Source organism: Artemia sp. Qi Xiang Cuo, chromosome 3 (genome assembly GCF_049724085.1).
Source record: "Artemia sp. Qi Xiang Cuo chromosome 3, ASM4972408v1, whole genome shotgun sequence".
In the NCBI taxonomy this organism is placed as follows: domain Eukaryota; kingdom Metazoa; phylum Arthropoda; class Branchiopoda; order Anostraca; family Artemiidae; genus Artemia; species Artemia sp. Qi Xiang Cuo.
This window is the reverse complement of record NC_142796.1, coordinates 94,551,850-94,568,931: the sequence shown is the minus strand read 5'-3', so window position 1 is coordinate 94,568,931 and position 17,082 is coordinate 94,551,850. Positions and strand designations below refer to the sequence as shown.

The 17,082-nt window shown below is 37.5% G+C and overlaps 1 protein-coding gene across 1 annotated transcript in view; it reads left to right on the top strand.

Annotated features, from left to right (window-relative positions):
- The window catches only part of Prp19 (pre-mRNA processing factor 19), a 122,881-nt gene that overhangs the window by 40,304 nt on the left and 65,495 nt on the right, over positions 1–17,082 (top strand). The window contains 1 exon segment of the mRNA XM_089086742.1: positions 6,867–7,016. Coding sequence (XP_088942868.1) covers positions 6,867–7,016 — 150 coding nt within the window.

The following is a 17,082-nucleotide window of genomic DNA, read 5'->3' as shown; positions in this document are numbered from 1 at the left end:
AAAAAAACTTGCTTTTTATTTAATTTCTGATTGTTTTTAAATAATGCGGGGTTTTTGGCGCCCCCTTCATAGAAATGTTCCTTCCCCATGAAAACATCCTTCATGGAAAGATCCTCCCACGTAACCCCTCCCCTGACCCCCTACCACCATGAAAAATCCCTCCTGAATACGCCTATATACTTCCGAATAACCAATACCATATGTAAACAATGGGCAAAGCTCATAACTTGCAGCCCTTCCCCTGGGCACTATGAGGGATTAAGTCATCCTCAAAGACATAGTTATTAGATTTTCGACTATGCTAAACAAAAGGGTTATCTCAAAATTTTTATCGGGTGACTTTGGAAAGAAATGAGTGTAGGAGGGGCCCTAGTTGACCTCTAATTTTTTTGGTCACTTAAAAAGGGGACTAGAACTATTAGTTTCTGTTCAAATGGGCCGTCTTGCAATATTCTAGAACAAATGTATCGATACGATCATTCCTGAAAAAACAAAAAAACAAAAAAAAATGAACACGCATCAGTGACCTTTCTTCTAGCAAAAAATACAAAATTCCACATTTTTGCAGATAAGGAGCTTGACCCATGTACAGTAGGGCTTTCTGATACGCTGAATCTGATGGATCCCTCTGTTTCCAACATAAGGAAATTTTTTTCAGGCTCGTAACTTTTGATGGGTAAGACTAAACTATATATTTGAAATCAGAATAATAATCCAATTCTTTTGATATATCTATTGATATCAAAATTCCAAAGAGCCAGGTCTTTACCACTTACAGTTCGTTACCATGAACTGTTTAATATTGAGTGAGTTTTGGGAGGGGGGAGGGGGTACAAATAGATATCCAATCATTCTTGATTTCTGGGAACGTTTTTGGTCGATTTTTTTTATTGGCGCTAGCAGGGAGGGAGCATTAGTGGCCCTCCCATTGCGACAATCTTTTTCTATATTAATTAAAAAACTTTTTCCAAAAAATAAGTTTTTCAAAAAAAGTAAACCAAAAATAAAATCAAATTATCTACCAAGCATACAACTATCTTAAATCAATATTAAAAAATAAATGAAACCCAAAACAAACAGAAATTAAAATGCATAACAGAGTCAAACTCAAAACGAGCAGAAATTAATATGATTAGGGTTCTAAATCCAATGCCTTCTACAAGCATGAATAAAATGCGCAATGTCCTGAAAAAAAAATTCAAATGAATTTACTGAAAAAAAATGTGCATTGTCAGTTTAATATACATATGCTGATATTAATTCCTTAAAATCTTAATTAATTTTTTATTTCTTAAAGTTATAAAAGTGATAAGATTTAAAAGAATTTTTTCAGTAAAGCACAAATTATAGCCCTTTCTATTTCCAATAAAATGAGCCCTTTCTGAAGTTTCTACAACAACGCTTTTTATAAAAAACCTTATATGCCCCAAGGGCATAACTTACAACCCTTTCCCTGAGGGCCCTAAGGGCCTATCATCCTCAAAAACCTATATTCCAAAACTGTCAACTGCATTGAACAAAATGGATATCTGAAAATCTTTAATGCATGTGTTTGGGAAATGGTGGGCGTGAGAGGAGGGTTAGTCGCCCTCCAATCACTTTTAACTATTAAAAAAGGCACTAGCCTTTTCAGTTTTCAATTGAATGAGCACTTTTTGAAGTTTTTGCTACAACATTTTCTATAAAAAACCTTATATGCCCCCCAGGGTGTACCTTGCAACCCTCGCCTTGAGGGCTTGGGGGGTTTGTCTTCCTCAATGACCTAATCTCCAGAACTTTTAACTAAGTTGGACAAAATGGCTTTCTCAAAATTTTGTTTGGATGGGTTTTGGGAAATGGTGGGCGTGAGAAGGGAGATTACTTGCCCTCCAATTACTTTCGACTATTAAAAGGAGCACTAGCCCTTTGAATTTCCAATTGAATGAACCCTTTTTGAAGTTTCTAAGACAACGCATTCAATAAAAACTTATGTGTCCCCACTGCATAAAGTACAACCCTTGCCCTGAGGACTGTGGGGAGAGTCATCCTCAAATACATAATTCCTAATCTTTCAACTACGTTGAACAAAATGGCTATCTCAAAAATTTGTTTGGATGTGTTTGGTGAAATGGTGGACGTGGAAGGGGTGCTAGTTGCCTTCCAATCACTTTTGACTATTAAAAAGGGCACAAGTCCTTCCAATTTACAATCGAATGAGCCCTTTTCCTAGTTTCTACGACAACTTCTTCGATACGAAGTGCCGTGGTCTAAAACCAAGAAACAAAAAAAAAATAAAAAAAAAGAATATCTTGCGCCAACATCGTTCTTTACTTAGTAAAGCTGCGCTCCGCCCCCCCCCCAATTTTCGAAAATAGGTATAAATTTTTCCGAAGGCGAGAATTTCGGCCGAAATTTTGCAAAATCGGCTGAAATTCAGCAAAATTCATGATTTCTGCAGAAAAATTCGGCATAAATCAGGTAACGATTCGGTAAAAATTTATGAAGATCGTGCCCCAATTAAATGAGCCTCAGGGCGCCCCTGCTAGGCAGGCTTGCCTTTCCAAAAACTAACACACAAGTACTTGTCCAATAAGAGAGTCATACTTACTCCCATCATTTACCCGTGCCATTTAAAGATATTTGCCTCTTAATTACTCGGACTATCTGTCTTGGCTTTTTTCTACAAAGAGCCATGTCTTGATGCCTACTGCAAAATACTTGATTTTCAAAGTTTCAGCTTGATATCCTCAGCCATTTGTAAGATATTGCAGATTCGCCCTTTTGATAGCCTGGATGCACACAGTATCCTTTTATTTAGTTAAACAGCCCCTTCAAAATGCACTGAAATTTTCAACTTAATAAACTTTGCCTTTCTTTTGGTATTGCAGATATACCCTTGGGACAACTTTGATGCTTATAGTGGCTGTTGATTTAACTCAACGTTCCCAGCAACAGCCCCAGGAAGTTTTAGCCTAATAACCCTTAGCTGTTCATGGGGGTGCCATTGCTGCTGAACCACCGTGTAACTGAACCCCAAGCAACTGAACCACTGTGACTGAACCACCGTGCAACTGAACCGCCACACAACTGAACCACTACAACTGAACCACCGTGCAGCCTAACCACCGTACAACTGAACCACCGTGCAACTGATCCCCCATGCAACTGAACCCTCATGTAACTGAGCCCTCGTGTAACTGAACCCCATTTAACTGAGCCCTTGTGCAACTCAACCTCCGTGCAACTCAACCCCCATGCAACTCAACCCCATTTAACTAAACCCCAATGTAACTATACTTCTATGCAACTGAACCCCCTTGGAACTGTACCACCGTGCAACTGGACCACCATGCGACTTAACCACTGTGCAACTGAACCTTCGTATAACTGGACTCTCGTGCAACTCAACCATCGTACTTAAGAAGGGCAAATCACAAGTTTGAATCTTTATATTTTCAACCTTGTTGGAATTGCTCACTTTCTAAAGTCATAATATAAATGACTGTCAAGATGATTAATAATAAAAGCTCTGTTTTGTCATCACAAAAACAAAGAAAATCGGTTACATTGGATCTACTTTTTTTTTGTAAAAATAAGACTAAGATTTTTTATGAATGATCTTGACAGGCGTTGATATCTTGACTGTAAGAAACAAACAATTTCCAACAAGGTTGAACATGTAAAAATTCTAACTTGTGCTTTACCCAATGATATTGCCTCATATTTTTAGAATACTGAAAAACTGAGTTCAGTGGATCAGCTGTACGATGGATCAGTCACAGGAGGGTTCAGTTGCACGGTGGTTTAGTTGAACGGTGGTTCAGTTGTACGGTGGTTCAGTTGCACGGTGGTTTAGTTGTACGGAGGTTTAGTTGTACGGAGGTTCAGTTTTACGGGGGTTCAGTTAAATGGGGTTGAGTTGCACAAGGTTAAGTTGTACAAGGGTTTAGTTAAATGAGGTTTAGTTGCCCGGTGGTTCAGTTAAATTGGGTTCAGTTGCCCAGTGGTTCAGGTAAATGGGGTTCAGTTGCCCGGTGATTCAGTTACAGGAGGATTCAGTTGCATGGTGGTTCGTTTGCACGGTGGTTCAGTTGGACGGTCTTTCAGTTGTATGGTGGTTCAGTTGCATGGGGTTTCAGTTACACAAGGGTGCAATTAAATGGGGTTGAGTCGCACGAGGGTTTAGTTGTACGAGAGTTTAGTTAAATGGGGTTCAGTTGCCTGGTGGTTCAGTTACACAGTGGTTCAGTTGCAGGGGTTCAGTTGTTACACGGTGGTTCAGTTACACGCATACCGTTCTTGGGATATTGGACCGACACTCTTTTGACGATGTGTCTTTTGATATTTTTCTGTTCGGGTGAATGTCCGACAATTGGTTAATGTCGACATTCACCGGTGAATATCCGAAATACGTTTTTTTCTCCTTGGATTTACTCACCGTTGCCAGTCAATTTTTTCTATTTAATGCAAGGTTTGATGATAGGAGGTTAGGTTAGAGTAGATTAGGTTAGACGAGGTTAGGTTGGTTTAGGTCAGCTTAAGTTAGGTTTTTAACATATTTCTGATATTTAGAACCAAGTTTAACCTAACCTAATCTAACCTAACTTAACCTAATCTAAGCTAACATAATCTAACATAACTTTAATTTTTACCATCATAGGTTGCATAAGACTGAAAAAGCTGACTAGAAAGGCTAATTGAATCGAAGCAGAGAAAAAGGAATTTTGAACATTCACTGGTGAATGTCAACGTTAACTAGATTTCGGACATTCAGCGTAACAGTTCTATACTACCCTCAATTTCCCTTAAAAGTTCCAACTTGATATCTTAAAGTAAAAGTAAGGATACAGTTTTTCAAAGAAAAATCAAGAGCTACATTAAACTTGATTAATAAAGATAAACATTAAACCGGAGATGAGCATAAATAAATTCAAATAATTTGTTAAGCATAAAACTACCATAAATCACTATCAGTAAATAAGTGAAACCCCAAACGAATAGAAATTACAATAAATAACAAATTGAAACTCAAAACATGCAAAAATTAGCACAAGGAGGAGTAGGGCTAACGCCCCCTGTTGCTTCTAAAGACCAGAACATAATATGAACTTTACTGAAAACTGTCTTTATTTTCAGCTAAATGTTTTTATTTCTCATAACATCAAAAAAAAAAATAATCACCATCATAACCAAGATTAATTAAGAGATTAAATGAATATGGATTGAGTGTTTAATATATACCAATATTCATTCCTGAAAATCTCAATAGTTTTAGATTTATTAAAATTATAAAAGAGAAAACGGTTAAAATAGATTGGCTATCTCAGAATTTTGAATCGGTAGCAACTGAGTCCTCCGTGCGGCAAAATTGTAGTTTGATGCAACAGAATGGCGGAAAACGCCACTTTCCCGGGGCACAATCTTTTTCGTCAGTTAAAGAGGGCAGTAGAACTCTTACTTTCCGTTCGAATGAATCCTGTCCCGATCTTCTAGGATCATCGGTTTGATACGAACACCCCTTGAAAAAAAAAACAAAAAACACGCATCTGTCATCTTTCTATTGGGGAAAATTACGAAAAATTCCACATTTTTGTAGATAAGACCTTGAAACCTCCATAATAGGATTCTCTAAAATGCTGAATATAATGATGTGATTTTCTTTATGATCACTTGCCTTTTTGGTAGTGTTTCTCTATTTTAGAAAATCAGGCACATTTTTTCAGGCTTGTAGTGTTTGATGTGTAACGTAAAACTTGGTGAACTTTACATATTTGGAATCAGCATAAAAAATCAATGATTTTTATGTATCAATTGTTAGTAAAATTCTTTTTTATATAGTTTGGTTATTATTGGCCCAAGTCGCTCCTTACTTATAGTTTGTTACCACGAACTGTTGGATTCAACCCCATGTGTTCCACATATATTTTGAAATATAGGTACAATATTCCAAAATCCTTTTTTTCTTCATTCTGTTTGTTTTCTTAATTTCCCTGCTCAAATTTTACATGGGGAAGGGAATGATTTTTACAGGGAAAATTATTTGGGAGGAACATTCCGCGGGTGGCACAATTTTTTTGGGGGGAGAGGGAGGATATACCAGACCTTATAATTTGTCAACCATACCTTTTGTCACTTGTAGCATTTCATTTTTTACGTGTGCCCTGTATCCTCTGTTTCTTCTTATGGTATTTTCTGTTTCTTCTTCATCCTTCTCTCAATTTGGACATAATATATTGCGCACAACTCCTTTGCTTTTTCAAGAGAAATTGTGTAAATGATAACCCTGTTATGGGTACTCTTGCAAAGTCTTAACTTCTTGGGGAGCATTATGAAAATTTAAGGTGTGGTCCTGAAGCCTTTTCTGAACCAGATCGATTTTTAGGTAGTACCTTTTTAGCAACGTATTCCAAAAAGGGAGAAGTGCTAAAAACTCAAACGTTAATATACGGCGTAACAACTGAATCGCATTGGATTGGTTTCAGTATTTTTATCCTGATCGCTTTGAATAATAATAGTTCTAATAGTTCAGCAGGTTGTTCTATATTATAGCGAATTGGCTTAACAGATTGAATTCTGGCACGCCGCCGGTTTTCCGAACCTGACGTAACTGATAATCTGTATTTGGCGCGCCTTGGAGACTGTGTCCTTGGACAACCGTCCCCCTTTACCGTAGCTATGTTACTGATGCCTTCACATACAATGAGGGGGGAAGATACCACCATATTAGTCTAGAGAACCTATTTAAAATATTAAAGTTTTGAAAGTGGCTTAAATTTTTTGGGTATTTTAAGAATCTTGAATTTAGGAATTTAACTGTGTAGGTTGTATGGGGGCTTCCCTCTATATTGCCTCGATATTCTTTCTAATTTTTTCTGTTCTTATTTAAGTTAGTAATGAAGTCCCTGAGCATCCAGTTGTGTCTCCGGTATCTGGAACTGTTTTTGAAAGACGACTCATTGAAAAATATCTTAATGAAAATGGAAAGGATCCAATAAATGGGAAGGACCTTAATGTTGAACAGCTGATAGATATAAAAGGTCAGTAAAGAATAGATTATTTTCACTTCTTTTTTATTAGTGAAAGGTAGGTTTTTGCACCTATTTCCAGGAATGCGCTCTAAAAGAGACCTTCCAATTTGTTGGAGGGTTGGACCAATGCATGGTTGGTAAGTTTTGTTGTAAAAAAGACGAAAGCTCTCTTCGTAACTTTGAAAAATAAAATAAAAATAAAACAGCTGAAACTTCCAGGTTTTAGTTTGAGGTGAACCTATTTGCATCTATTGATTGTGTATCTCTCCTTAAATCTGACTTTTTGGTCAGAACTTGATCATCTTGGTCTATAACACGAGGTATCTGTGCTTGGGAGCCCATCTCCCAGATAGCTCTGTTCCACCATCTAATGCAGTTTACACTTCCAGCATCAGCAAATTTAAGCCATGGTTTAAGTCCCATGAAGCCTTTTACTTCTCTTAAACCCTTAGTTCCTATACCCCCAGAGGCACCCAGAGCGTCGGTGAAGATCCTCCAATCATCTCGTAGGTGGAAGATATTTACTTAGAGGCATCACTGTAAATGTTTTCCAACTCTGGAATTACACTGCAGTTAGTAGCATGCTTGTTACTCTGTCTTGTTGCTTCAGATGTCTTAATATCAGCTATGTTGGTATTTCAGAAGTATTCGTTTTACCCTCTTTCTGGAGGAACTCCCAATAAGATTCGTATCAGAGTTGAGACAAGGAGAGTGACTTATTTTTAACCTTGTTTACATTGATTACCTTCTTTAGAAGATTCTTTCGAAGAAGTATTTATAAAATAGGTTTACCCAGCAATCAGTTCCCTGAGTATTCAGTATTAAACTGCTGTAAAAGAAGTTTCAATCATTTTAGGAATTGATTATTACCAAAACAGGCAGTAACTTAGGCTAATACTACTGTGCTAGCAATATTAATTAGTTGCCATCACAGTTTTACCTTGATATTATTCCTGTTAAGTTGACATTTTAAGAGTTATAATGCAAGTTTTAGATGTATCTGGATCTAACTTTTTAATGCTAGTTTAAGTCAATTTTAAGAAGAACCTGATGTATACAGATTAGGTAAGTAAAAACACAGGACTCTTTTGGGATACTACACTTACTTAACAAACGACTAAAACCTTGATTATTTGACAAGCCATTTTTAATAACTGAAAAATGCCAACAACCATTCCAACTGCAGTAATCTAAAAGGGTTTTTGCTTAATAGCATTCCAGGAATTTTCTCGGGGGGGGGGACTATTGCCCACCCTGGCATCCCCCTGTTTGAGTCTTGCGGCAACAATTTGGAAACATATTGGAAAATTGAAAGGGAGCAAAGCGCAAATGAAGTTCTGGTCTTTACAAGGCAAAGCGGGCGTTAGCCCTACCGGTACTCCTGTTTGTGGTAGTTTCTATTCGTATTACGTTTGACTTGTTTATCTATTGTAATTCCTATTTGTTTTGGGTTTCACTGTTACTATTTGAACTCATTTCCGCTCGTCTTAGGGTTATTGTAGCCCTTTACTTTTTTTGAATTTTTTCTTTTTTCGAAAAAGTTGCTTTTGAATTTTTTTTATTTCTGTTTGATTTAATTGTTCTAAAGGTGAGTGAAAAGGTCTTAATCTATTTTTTAGTCTTTAAAATGAAACTTGGCCTAACCTTGATTCAAAATATTTTTAATTGAACCATTTTTTATTCGTTAATAGAAGCAATATTTGTAGGGCTTTAGAAAACAGTAATGGCTACAGACTTTTGCAATTTTGTTGGTATAATTACAATCTAGTTATAACCAATACGGTGTTTGGTCATACAATGACTCATAAGTTAACATGGTATTCACGTGATGGTAAGACAGCAAACCTTATTGATAATGTTATAGTAAACCGAAGACTGGCAGGATCAATGCAAGATACTAGGGTATATAGGAGTGCTGTTATTGATGTTAAAGGTAAAGATCACCATCTAGTAGTATCTAGGGTTCATTTAAAGCTGAAATTTCGGAAGGGTGATTACCTCCCGGGAAGTTCTGATTGTTGGTAGACTCCAGGATGGAAATTTGAGAGAAACTTATCAGGAACAGTTGAATACTAAACTTGAGAGTTTAAAATTTGACAATGTGGAAGATGGTTAGAATAATTTTAGAAAAACAATATGTGAAGTTGCTGATATTGTCTTAGGGAAGAAAGTTAGGACTGCAGCTAGGAATATTAGTGAAAAAGCTTTATGTTTAATAGAGAGGAAAAGGGACTTGTACAAGAATTATCTGAGTGATAGATCACATCAAAACCAAAGGAATGTAAAGAAGGTGGAGAAAGCTTTAAAATATGAACTAAAGAGGTGTGAAGTGGAGGCCATGGATAAAATTGCCGAGGATCTGGAAGATGAAGCTAGACGGCATAATAGTAAAATATTGTACTGGCATGTTAATAAATTAAGAGGGAGTAGTCAATTCGGACTTGTCCCAATTAAAGATAGGAACGTGGCCACAATTAGTGATAAGGAAAGAGTTAAAGAGGGTTGGGCAGAACATTTTGAGAATGTGCTAAACCGAGATGGAGTTGCAGGAAAAGATATAGAGGAAAAAAATGAAAAAGTACGCAATACCTTGGATATGAAGGAAGATCTGTTTTGTGAGGAAGAATTAGCGACAGTACTAAAAAGAATAAAAAAAAAAAGGTTCCAGGTGCTGATAGTGTGGTAAATGAATTTCTTAAATATGGCGTCTCTGAAGTTAGAAACAAGGTACTGAAGATTATGAATATGATTTTTGAAAAAGGGGAAGTACCTAACGAATTTAGGAAAGCCTCAATCAAACCATTGTATAAGAAAGGTGATAAGAGTGAGTGTGGTAATTATCGAGGCATTAGTCTGATCTGTGTAGGTAGCAAATTACTTAGTAAAATGATACTTTTTATACTGAGATATGCTTTAGACAAAGTTTTAAGAGAAGAACAGTGCGGTTTTAGAAAAGGTGGGGGATGTGTCGACCAAATTTTCACTCTTAGGTTAATAACTGAAAAGGGCCTGAGTTATCAACCACCTTTGGTCCTCAGTTTTATAGATTATGAGCAAGTGTTTGATTTTGTTGATAGAAGAGCTTTAGCAAAAGTCTTATCCTTGTATGGAATACCAGACAAACACATTAAAGTAATTGGTGCTATGTACGAGAATATGATGATCTGTATCTGTATTTAAAAGCCAATTAAAGCCATATACAAAAAGACAAATGCTAAAGAAAAATTACACTTCATTTGACATCCTTCCCATCAATGCAAAATTTCCTACTGCCACAATAGAACAGGGAGTCCTAGAATATAACGGGGAGTCCTAGAATAATACTGCTGCGGTTTATGTAGGAAATGAGGTTAGCAGCTGGTTTTGTATTAAATCAGGAGTTAAGTAGGGTTGTGTTCTATCCCCCTTTAAATGGGCCATTTCGATGGACTTTGTCTTAAGGAGCACAGGAAAGCAATGGGAGACCACGGAATCAAATGGGGGGGGGGGAGGGGAACTCTCCTGGACTTAGATTATGCTGATGATTTAAGTATCCTATATGAAAGTATGAGCAAAATGAATGAACTTTTAGAGGTTTTGCGAGTTCAGGGTGCTAGAATAGGTTTGAAAACTAATGTTAAGAAGACTGAGTCGCTAAGGCTAGGAATAAGTGAAGATAAAAGGAGACGCTGGGTAACGAAAAGATTGATCAAGTGGACAGGTTCACTTTTCTTGGTAGTATTATTAGTAAAGACGGTGGGAGCAGTGAAGATGCTAAAAGTAGAATAGCCAAAGGTCTTTTTTGCAGTAAAAAAAGTTTGGAAGAATAGGAAGATAAGTCTGCAAACCAAGATTAGAATATTAGAAGCTATAGTAATGACAGTGGTCATACATTGCTCTGAAGCATGGGCGCCCCGAAAAGCGGACGAAGACTTGCTAGATGTTTTCCAGAGAAATTGCTTACGGATTGTCCTGAGTACCCGGCTGACTGACCGTATTTCAAACAGTAGGCTGTACGAAAAATGTGGCTTAATCTCGCTTTTTTGGGCTATAATGAAAGAAAGGTTGAGGTGGCTAGGGCACGTTGTGTGGATGAAGGATGACAGTTTGCCGAAGATTGTCCTTTAAAGTAAATGACAACTTCCTGGGAGGGTGTAAAAAGGGAGGCTTTGAATAGATTGGGATGGAGGAGGAGCGTTCGTAGCTGTGTCGGCCTGTGGCGGTTTGGTGCTGCGGTGAGTTGTTAATAGTAGTAGTTTCTACTTAAGAATCAAGATTCTGGTTTTCTATTTATATATTGGACAAACTTTTGCAGTATATTTTGATAATAGTTGCACTGTAGAACATTGGATGGATAAGACGTGGGATGGGGACATTGGTACGTGGGATTTAATCAAATAAATGGGTTGAAAATCTGCAGAATCTTTAGCTTCTATGCGACTGCGACTGGCAGCTTCCTTATTCATCATGAGCCCTACTCCCTGTCTACGTACCCCATCCTTCCTGCCTGATTAAACAAATTCTATATAACCTAATTTCATGCTACCTACCCCTGGGATATGAGTTTCTGAAACTCCTAATAAGTCCAGTTCAAATCGTCTGAATTCGGCAGGCAAAATGTCGATACTAGAGTCATTTTTTAACGTTGTAAGATTCCAAGTTCCAATTTTCAAATTCTTTAGATCATTGAAATTATTTTGGCCTCAGGAAAAGCAATAGTCCCACAATTAGTTGCTTTGGTGTTCTCATCGAAGTAACTATAAGCTTCTTTTCCAAACGTGGATCAGTTGCAACATTTGTATTTTGTTAATATTTTTTGTGGTTTTATTTGTTTTTATTTTACTTTGGTTTTTTATCTTTGTTTCTCTTGTGCTGAGGATGCCTAGTTTACATACAAGCGAAATATCCGCGTTGTTTTAGTTTTTCATCTTTTCTCTCTACTGGCCGCAGTCTCGTTTGTCGTTTTTTCATTGAGTTTGTTCTCTCTTTGTTAGTTTTTTATTACTGAACAATATATTAAAAGAAAAAAATATATTGATAGGAGAAAGACTAAATTTACTTTAAATTTTCCTCTCTTGTCATCCAGCCCCACACTCACCAACCGCCCGCAAGGAGATGCTTCTTTAATCGGCACACTTTTCGATTTCCAATTATTTTTAAAAAAGAATTTTAAATGGTTAGAACAGCTAGATTTGGCGATATGATTGTTATTGTATTGGTGTAAACAAATCATAGATAACAGTTTGGTAAGTTGTACCCAGAAGAATAAATAATATGATTTGAATTAAGGTAAAATGGCATTTGAAAATGAATAGCTTTCTCAAAAACTATTTCAAATCGTGGACATCCACATTAATTCTTTCCTCTGGGAGTGACAAGCTTAAAAAGCATTTCCAGGGGGGGGGGGGCTATAAAGCTGCTGAGAGGCTTTTGCCAGAAATTTGTCGTATCTTTCTAGAAATTACACAACTCTGCCTTCTTTGCTCATTTTTAACCAAGAGAAAGGAAGGAATGAGATGCCCTCCTCTTCTGTGTATACCAATTCTAAAAAATTATCAAAGTTAAATATTTATAATAGTTAATATTAGAAGGATCACCATTCTTAGGTAGTGTGACTTTTACCTGTGTGCTACCTTATAGATAGATGGATAGATAGTTTATTTTAGCCCACCAATAAAACAAAAACATGGCGGAGTAAGGGAAAAACAAAAAAAACATTACTTCAAAAATAAACGAGTAGATTATATACACTATATACATTCACAGCTCGTACATGACGTGCAATGGAAGGAAATCGTAAAGGTGCTCCAGTGCACCTTTTCTAGCATTGGTTTCCTGCGTTACCACAACTTCACGAGGCTCTGGAATAAGATACTTGTCCAAGAGAAATGTATTTCTCTCGAACAGCGGTACTCGTAACAGAAATTTTAAATATTTGCAGAACGCAGATCTAGCCTTTAGTCGCTCTGTTTCCGTAAACCAATCCCATACAGGGGACAGGTAACGAATATTTGGGAGTGCCACCGCTCTATATAGCCTCGCCAGAATTTGCCGATTGTATGAATACTTCAGGGGGGCCAGTTTAGCATAGCTAATTCGTAGGTTTGACATAAGGGTGTCAAGGCAAGGAATTCTAGTTGCTTTTTTATCTCGACCGTACAGACGACATAAGTATTTAAGCGACGAAGACGGTGCAATAGTAGCGCTATCTACTGAAACAGTTGGTTCTGGTGCATCCCGTTTCGTTGAGTTGAAAACCAGAAATTCAGTTTTCTTACCATTAACTTGCAGACCAATAGCTCTATAGCCAGATACAAGTTTATCTAAATTATCCTGCAATAGACTCAGAGAAAAACTCAACATAAGTAAATCATCGGCATAGCTTATTAGACTCAGATCACAAAGATCAAGGATAAGCCCACCAGAGATTTGTTTTGTAACCTTAGAAGTCAAAGTGTTAAATAATATTGGACTTTGAACTGAGCCTTGTCGAAGCCCTCTATTTAGTTTAACTGGCGCACTAAGTCTTTCAAGTCCGAGTTTCACTCTTATATAGCTATTAGAGTACCAATAGGATAACATAGCTTCTATATGGGTGTTCACGCCAGCATCTAGCAGGGTCTGGAAGACGGCGGACTGGATGACTGAGTCAAATGCAGCAGAAATATCGACACTACATACATCCACGGACAACCCGAGTAGTTCAGCCTTAGCAAGAATACGCTTTAGAAGTCTATGGGCAAAAGCACAGCTGAGATATTTTTGAAATCCAAACTGTCTGTGGTCTATAACACATTTCGATACAATTTCGCTAAGAACCAGTCTTTCCAACACTTTGCTCAGCGTACTTGAGACAGTAATAGGCCTATAGCCTCCACACTCATTCGCGTTTTTTCCTTTCTTGAGGATATTTGTAACAACCCCGGTACAGAACGAGTTAGGAACGGTCGCACTATCTATACACATCTGAAAGAGTAGTTGCAGATGCTGAAGAAAAAGCCGGGAACCATTGCGTAGATGATTACCACTAACACTATCAAGACCGGTAGCCTTGTTACTCTTTAACTGGCTAACAGCCCTTGAAACATTATTTTTAGAAACCACAAAACAATTTCTCTGTTTCAGAAGCGAATCAAGACTTGATTTTAACGATTCATCATAATCTTTTTCCAAAGGAATATTTTTTGACCCGAAAACCTTCGAATAATGTTCTAACCACTGTTCTTCAGGTACTGTGGCACAATGCTTTGGCTGCACTCTATTACTTGAAAACTTTTTCCACATATTTTGCGGGTCGCGGATAGCCTCTTTCGAAGCAGTTTCTGCTTCCTCCACTTTAAGCTCATCCACACATGCTTTGTATTCTCTTTTTGCTTTACGAAAGAGATTGAAAACAGTACCTGACCTAGGCTTGCCGGATTCGCGCCACACTGAGTACCACATCTTATACCTCCTTTTAGCATGATTCACGTAAGGATGGTCGCTCCATCCCCTTTTCCTAGTACCTTTCTTAATAACTGCACTAGGTACAGATGTAGACTCAGCAACTTTTAGCACCTGGGTGATTTCAGCACAATATATGCTGAGTGCGATTTGTCATCACACCCATTGACCAGAAGCTGAAATGGAACTTTTATTTTGCCCAAAATTTCGTCATAGGTCGACTGATACAGATCAATATTTATCTTCTTCCACTAATGTCTTTCTATGTAACTTCAATTTCTTGGTTTCACTGAGCGACTAAAAGGAACATGGGACTTCAGCCCGAGATGGTCGCTTGCTATATGCTCTTAATCCACCTGTATAGGCGAGGGGATAGTGAAGTTTGAAAACTACTACTACTACTAACAACTCATCGCAGCACCAAGCCGCCTGAGGCCAACACGGCTACGCACGCTCCTCCTCCACCCCAATCTATTCAAAGCCTCCCTTTTTACACCCGCCCACGAAGTTCCCATTTCCTTTAAATCTTTCTTTATGACGTCCTCCCAACCCAGACGGGGACGACCTGCCTTCCGTTTAGCCCCAGATGGCTGGCCGAAAAGAACAATCTGTCATCCTTCATCCGAACAACCTGCCCTAACCACCTCAACCTTTCTTTCATTATAGACCTAGAAAGCGGTATTGAACCACATTTTTCGTATAGCCTATTGTTTGAAATACGGACAGTCAGCCGGGTACCCAGAACAATCCTTAAGCAATTTCTCTGGAAAACATCTAGCAAATCTTCATCCGCTTTTCGGAGCGTCCATGCTTCAGAGCCATATTTGACCACTGTCATCACTGTAGCTTCTAAGATTCTAATCTTGGTTTGTAGTCTTATCTTCCTATTCTTCCAGACTTTTTTTAACTGTGAAAAAACACCCTGAGCCTTGGCTATTCTATTTTTAACATCTTCACTGCTCCCACCATCTTTACTAATAATACTACCAAGGTAAGTGAAACTGCCCACCTGATCAATCTTTTCATTACCGAACGTCACGTTTTCATCTTCACTTATTCCTAGCCTTAGTGACTTGGTCTTCCTAACATTAATTTTCAAACCAATACTAGCACCCTGAACTCGCAAAACCTCTAAAACTTCATTCATTTTGCTCACACTTTCATCTAGGATGCTTAAATCATCAGCATAATCCAAGTCCAGGAGACTTTTTCCTCCCCATTTGATTCCGTGGTCTCCCATTGCCTTTCCTGTGCTCCTTAAAACAAAGTCCATCAAAATAATCCATATAAAGGGGGATAGAACACAATCCTGCTTAACTCCTGATTTAATACAAAACCAGCTGCTAACCTCATTTCCTACCTTAACCGCAGCAGTGTTATTCTCGTACATAGCACTAATCACTTTAATTTATTTGTCTGGTATACCATACAAGGATAAAACCTTTACTAAAGCTCCTCTATCAACAGAATCGAACGCTTGCTCATAATCTATAAAACTGAGGACCAAAGGTGTTTGAAAACTTAGGCACTTCTCAATTATTAACCTAAGAGTGAAAATTTGGTCAACACATCCTCTACCTTTTCTAAAACCGCACTGCTCTTCTCTTAAAACTTTGTCTACGGCATCTCTCAGTCTAAAAAGTATCATATTACTAAGCAATTTGCTACCTACAGAGACCAGACTAATGCCTCGATAATTACCACACTCACTTTTATCACCTTTCTTATAAAGTGGCTTAATTAAGGTTTTCCTAAAATCATTAGGTACTTCCCCTTTTTCAAAAATCATATTCATAATCTCCAATAACTTATTTCTAACCTCAGAGCCACCATATTTAAGAAACTCATTTACTACCCTATCAGTACCTGGAGCCTTATTATTCTTTATTCCTTTTAGTACTGTTTCTAATTCCTCCTCACAAAACAAATCTTCCTTCACATCCAAGGTATCACAAACTTATTCATTTTCCTCTATATTTTTTCCAGCAACTCTATCTCGGTTAAGCAAATTCTCAAAATGTTCGGCCCATCTCACTTTAGCTTTTGTCTTATCGCTAATTGCCACCCCATTCCTATCTTTAACTGGGACAAGTCCGGATTGACTACTACCTCTCAATTTGTTAACGTGCCAGCTCAATATTTTACTATTATGCCGTCTAGCTGCATCTTCTAAATCCTCGGCAATTTTATCCATGGCCTCCACTTCACACCTCCTTAGCTCATATTTCAATGCTTTCTCCACTTTCTTTACATTTCTTTTGTTTTCATGTGATCTATCACTCAGATAATTCTTGTACAAGTCCTTTCTCCTTTCTATTAAACTTAAAGCTTTTTCACTAATATTCTTAGCTGCAGTTCTAGCTTTCTTCCCTAATACAACTTCAGCAACTTCACAAATTATTTTTCTAAAATTATTCCAACCATCTTCCACATTATAAAATTTTAAACCCTCAAGTTTAGTATTCAACTGTTCCTGGAAAGTTTCTCTCAAATTCTCATCCTGGAGTCTACTAACATCATAACTTCCCGGGAGGTAATTACCCTTCCGATATTTCAGCTTTAAATTAACCCTTGACACTACTAGATGGTGATCTTTACTTTTAACATAAATAACAGCACTCCTATATACCCTAGTATCTTGTATTGATCCTGC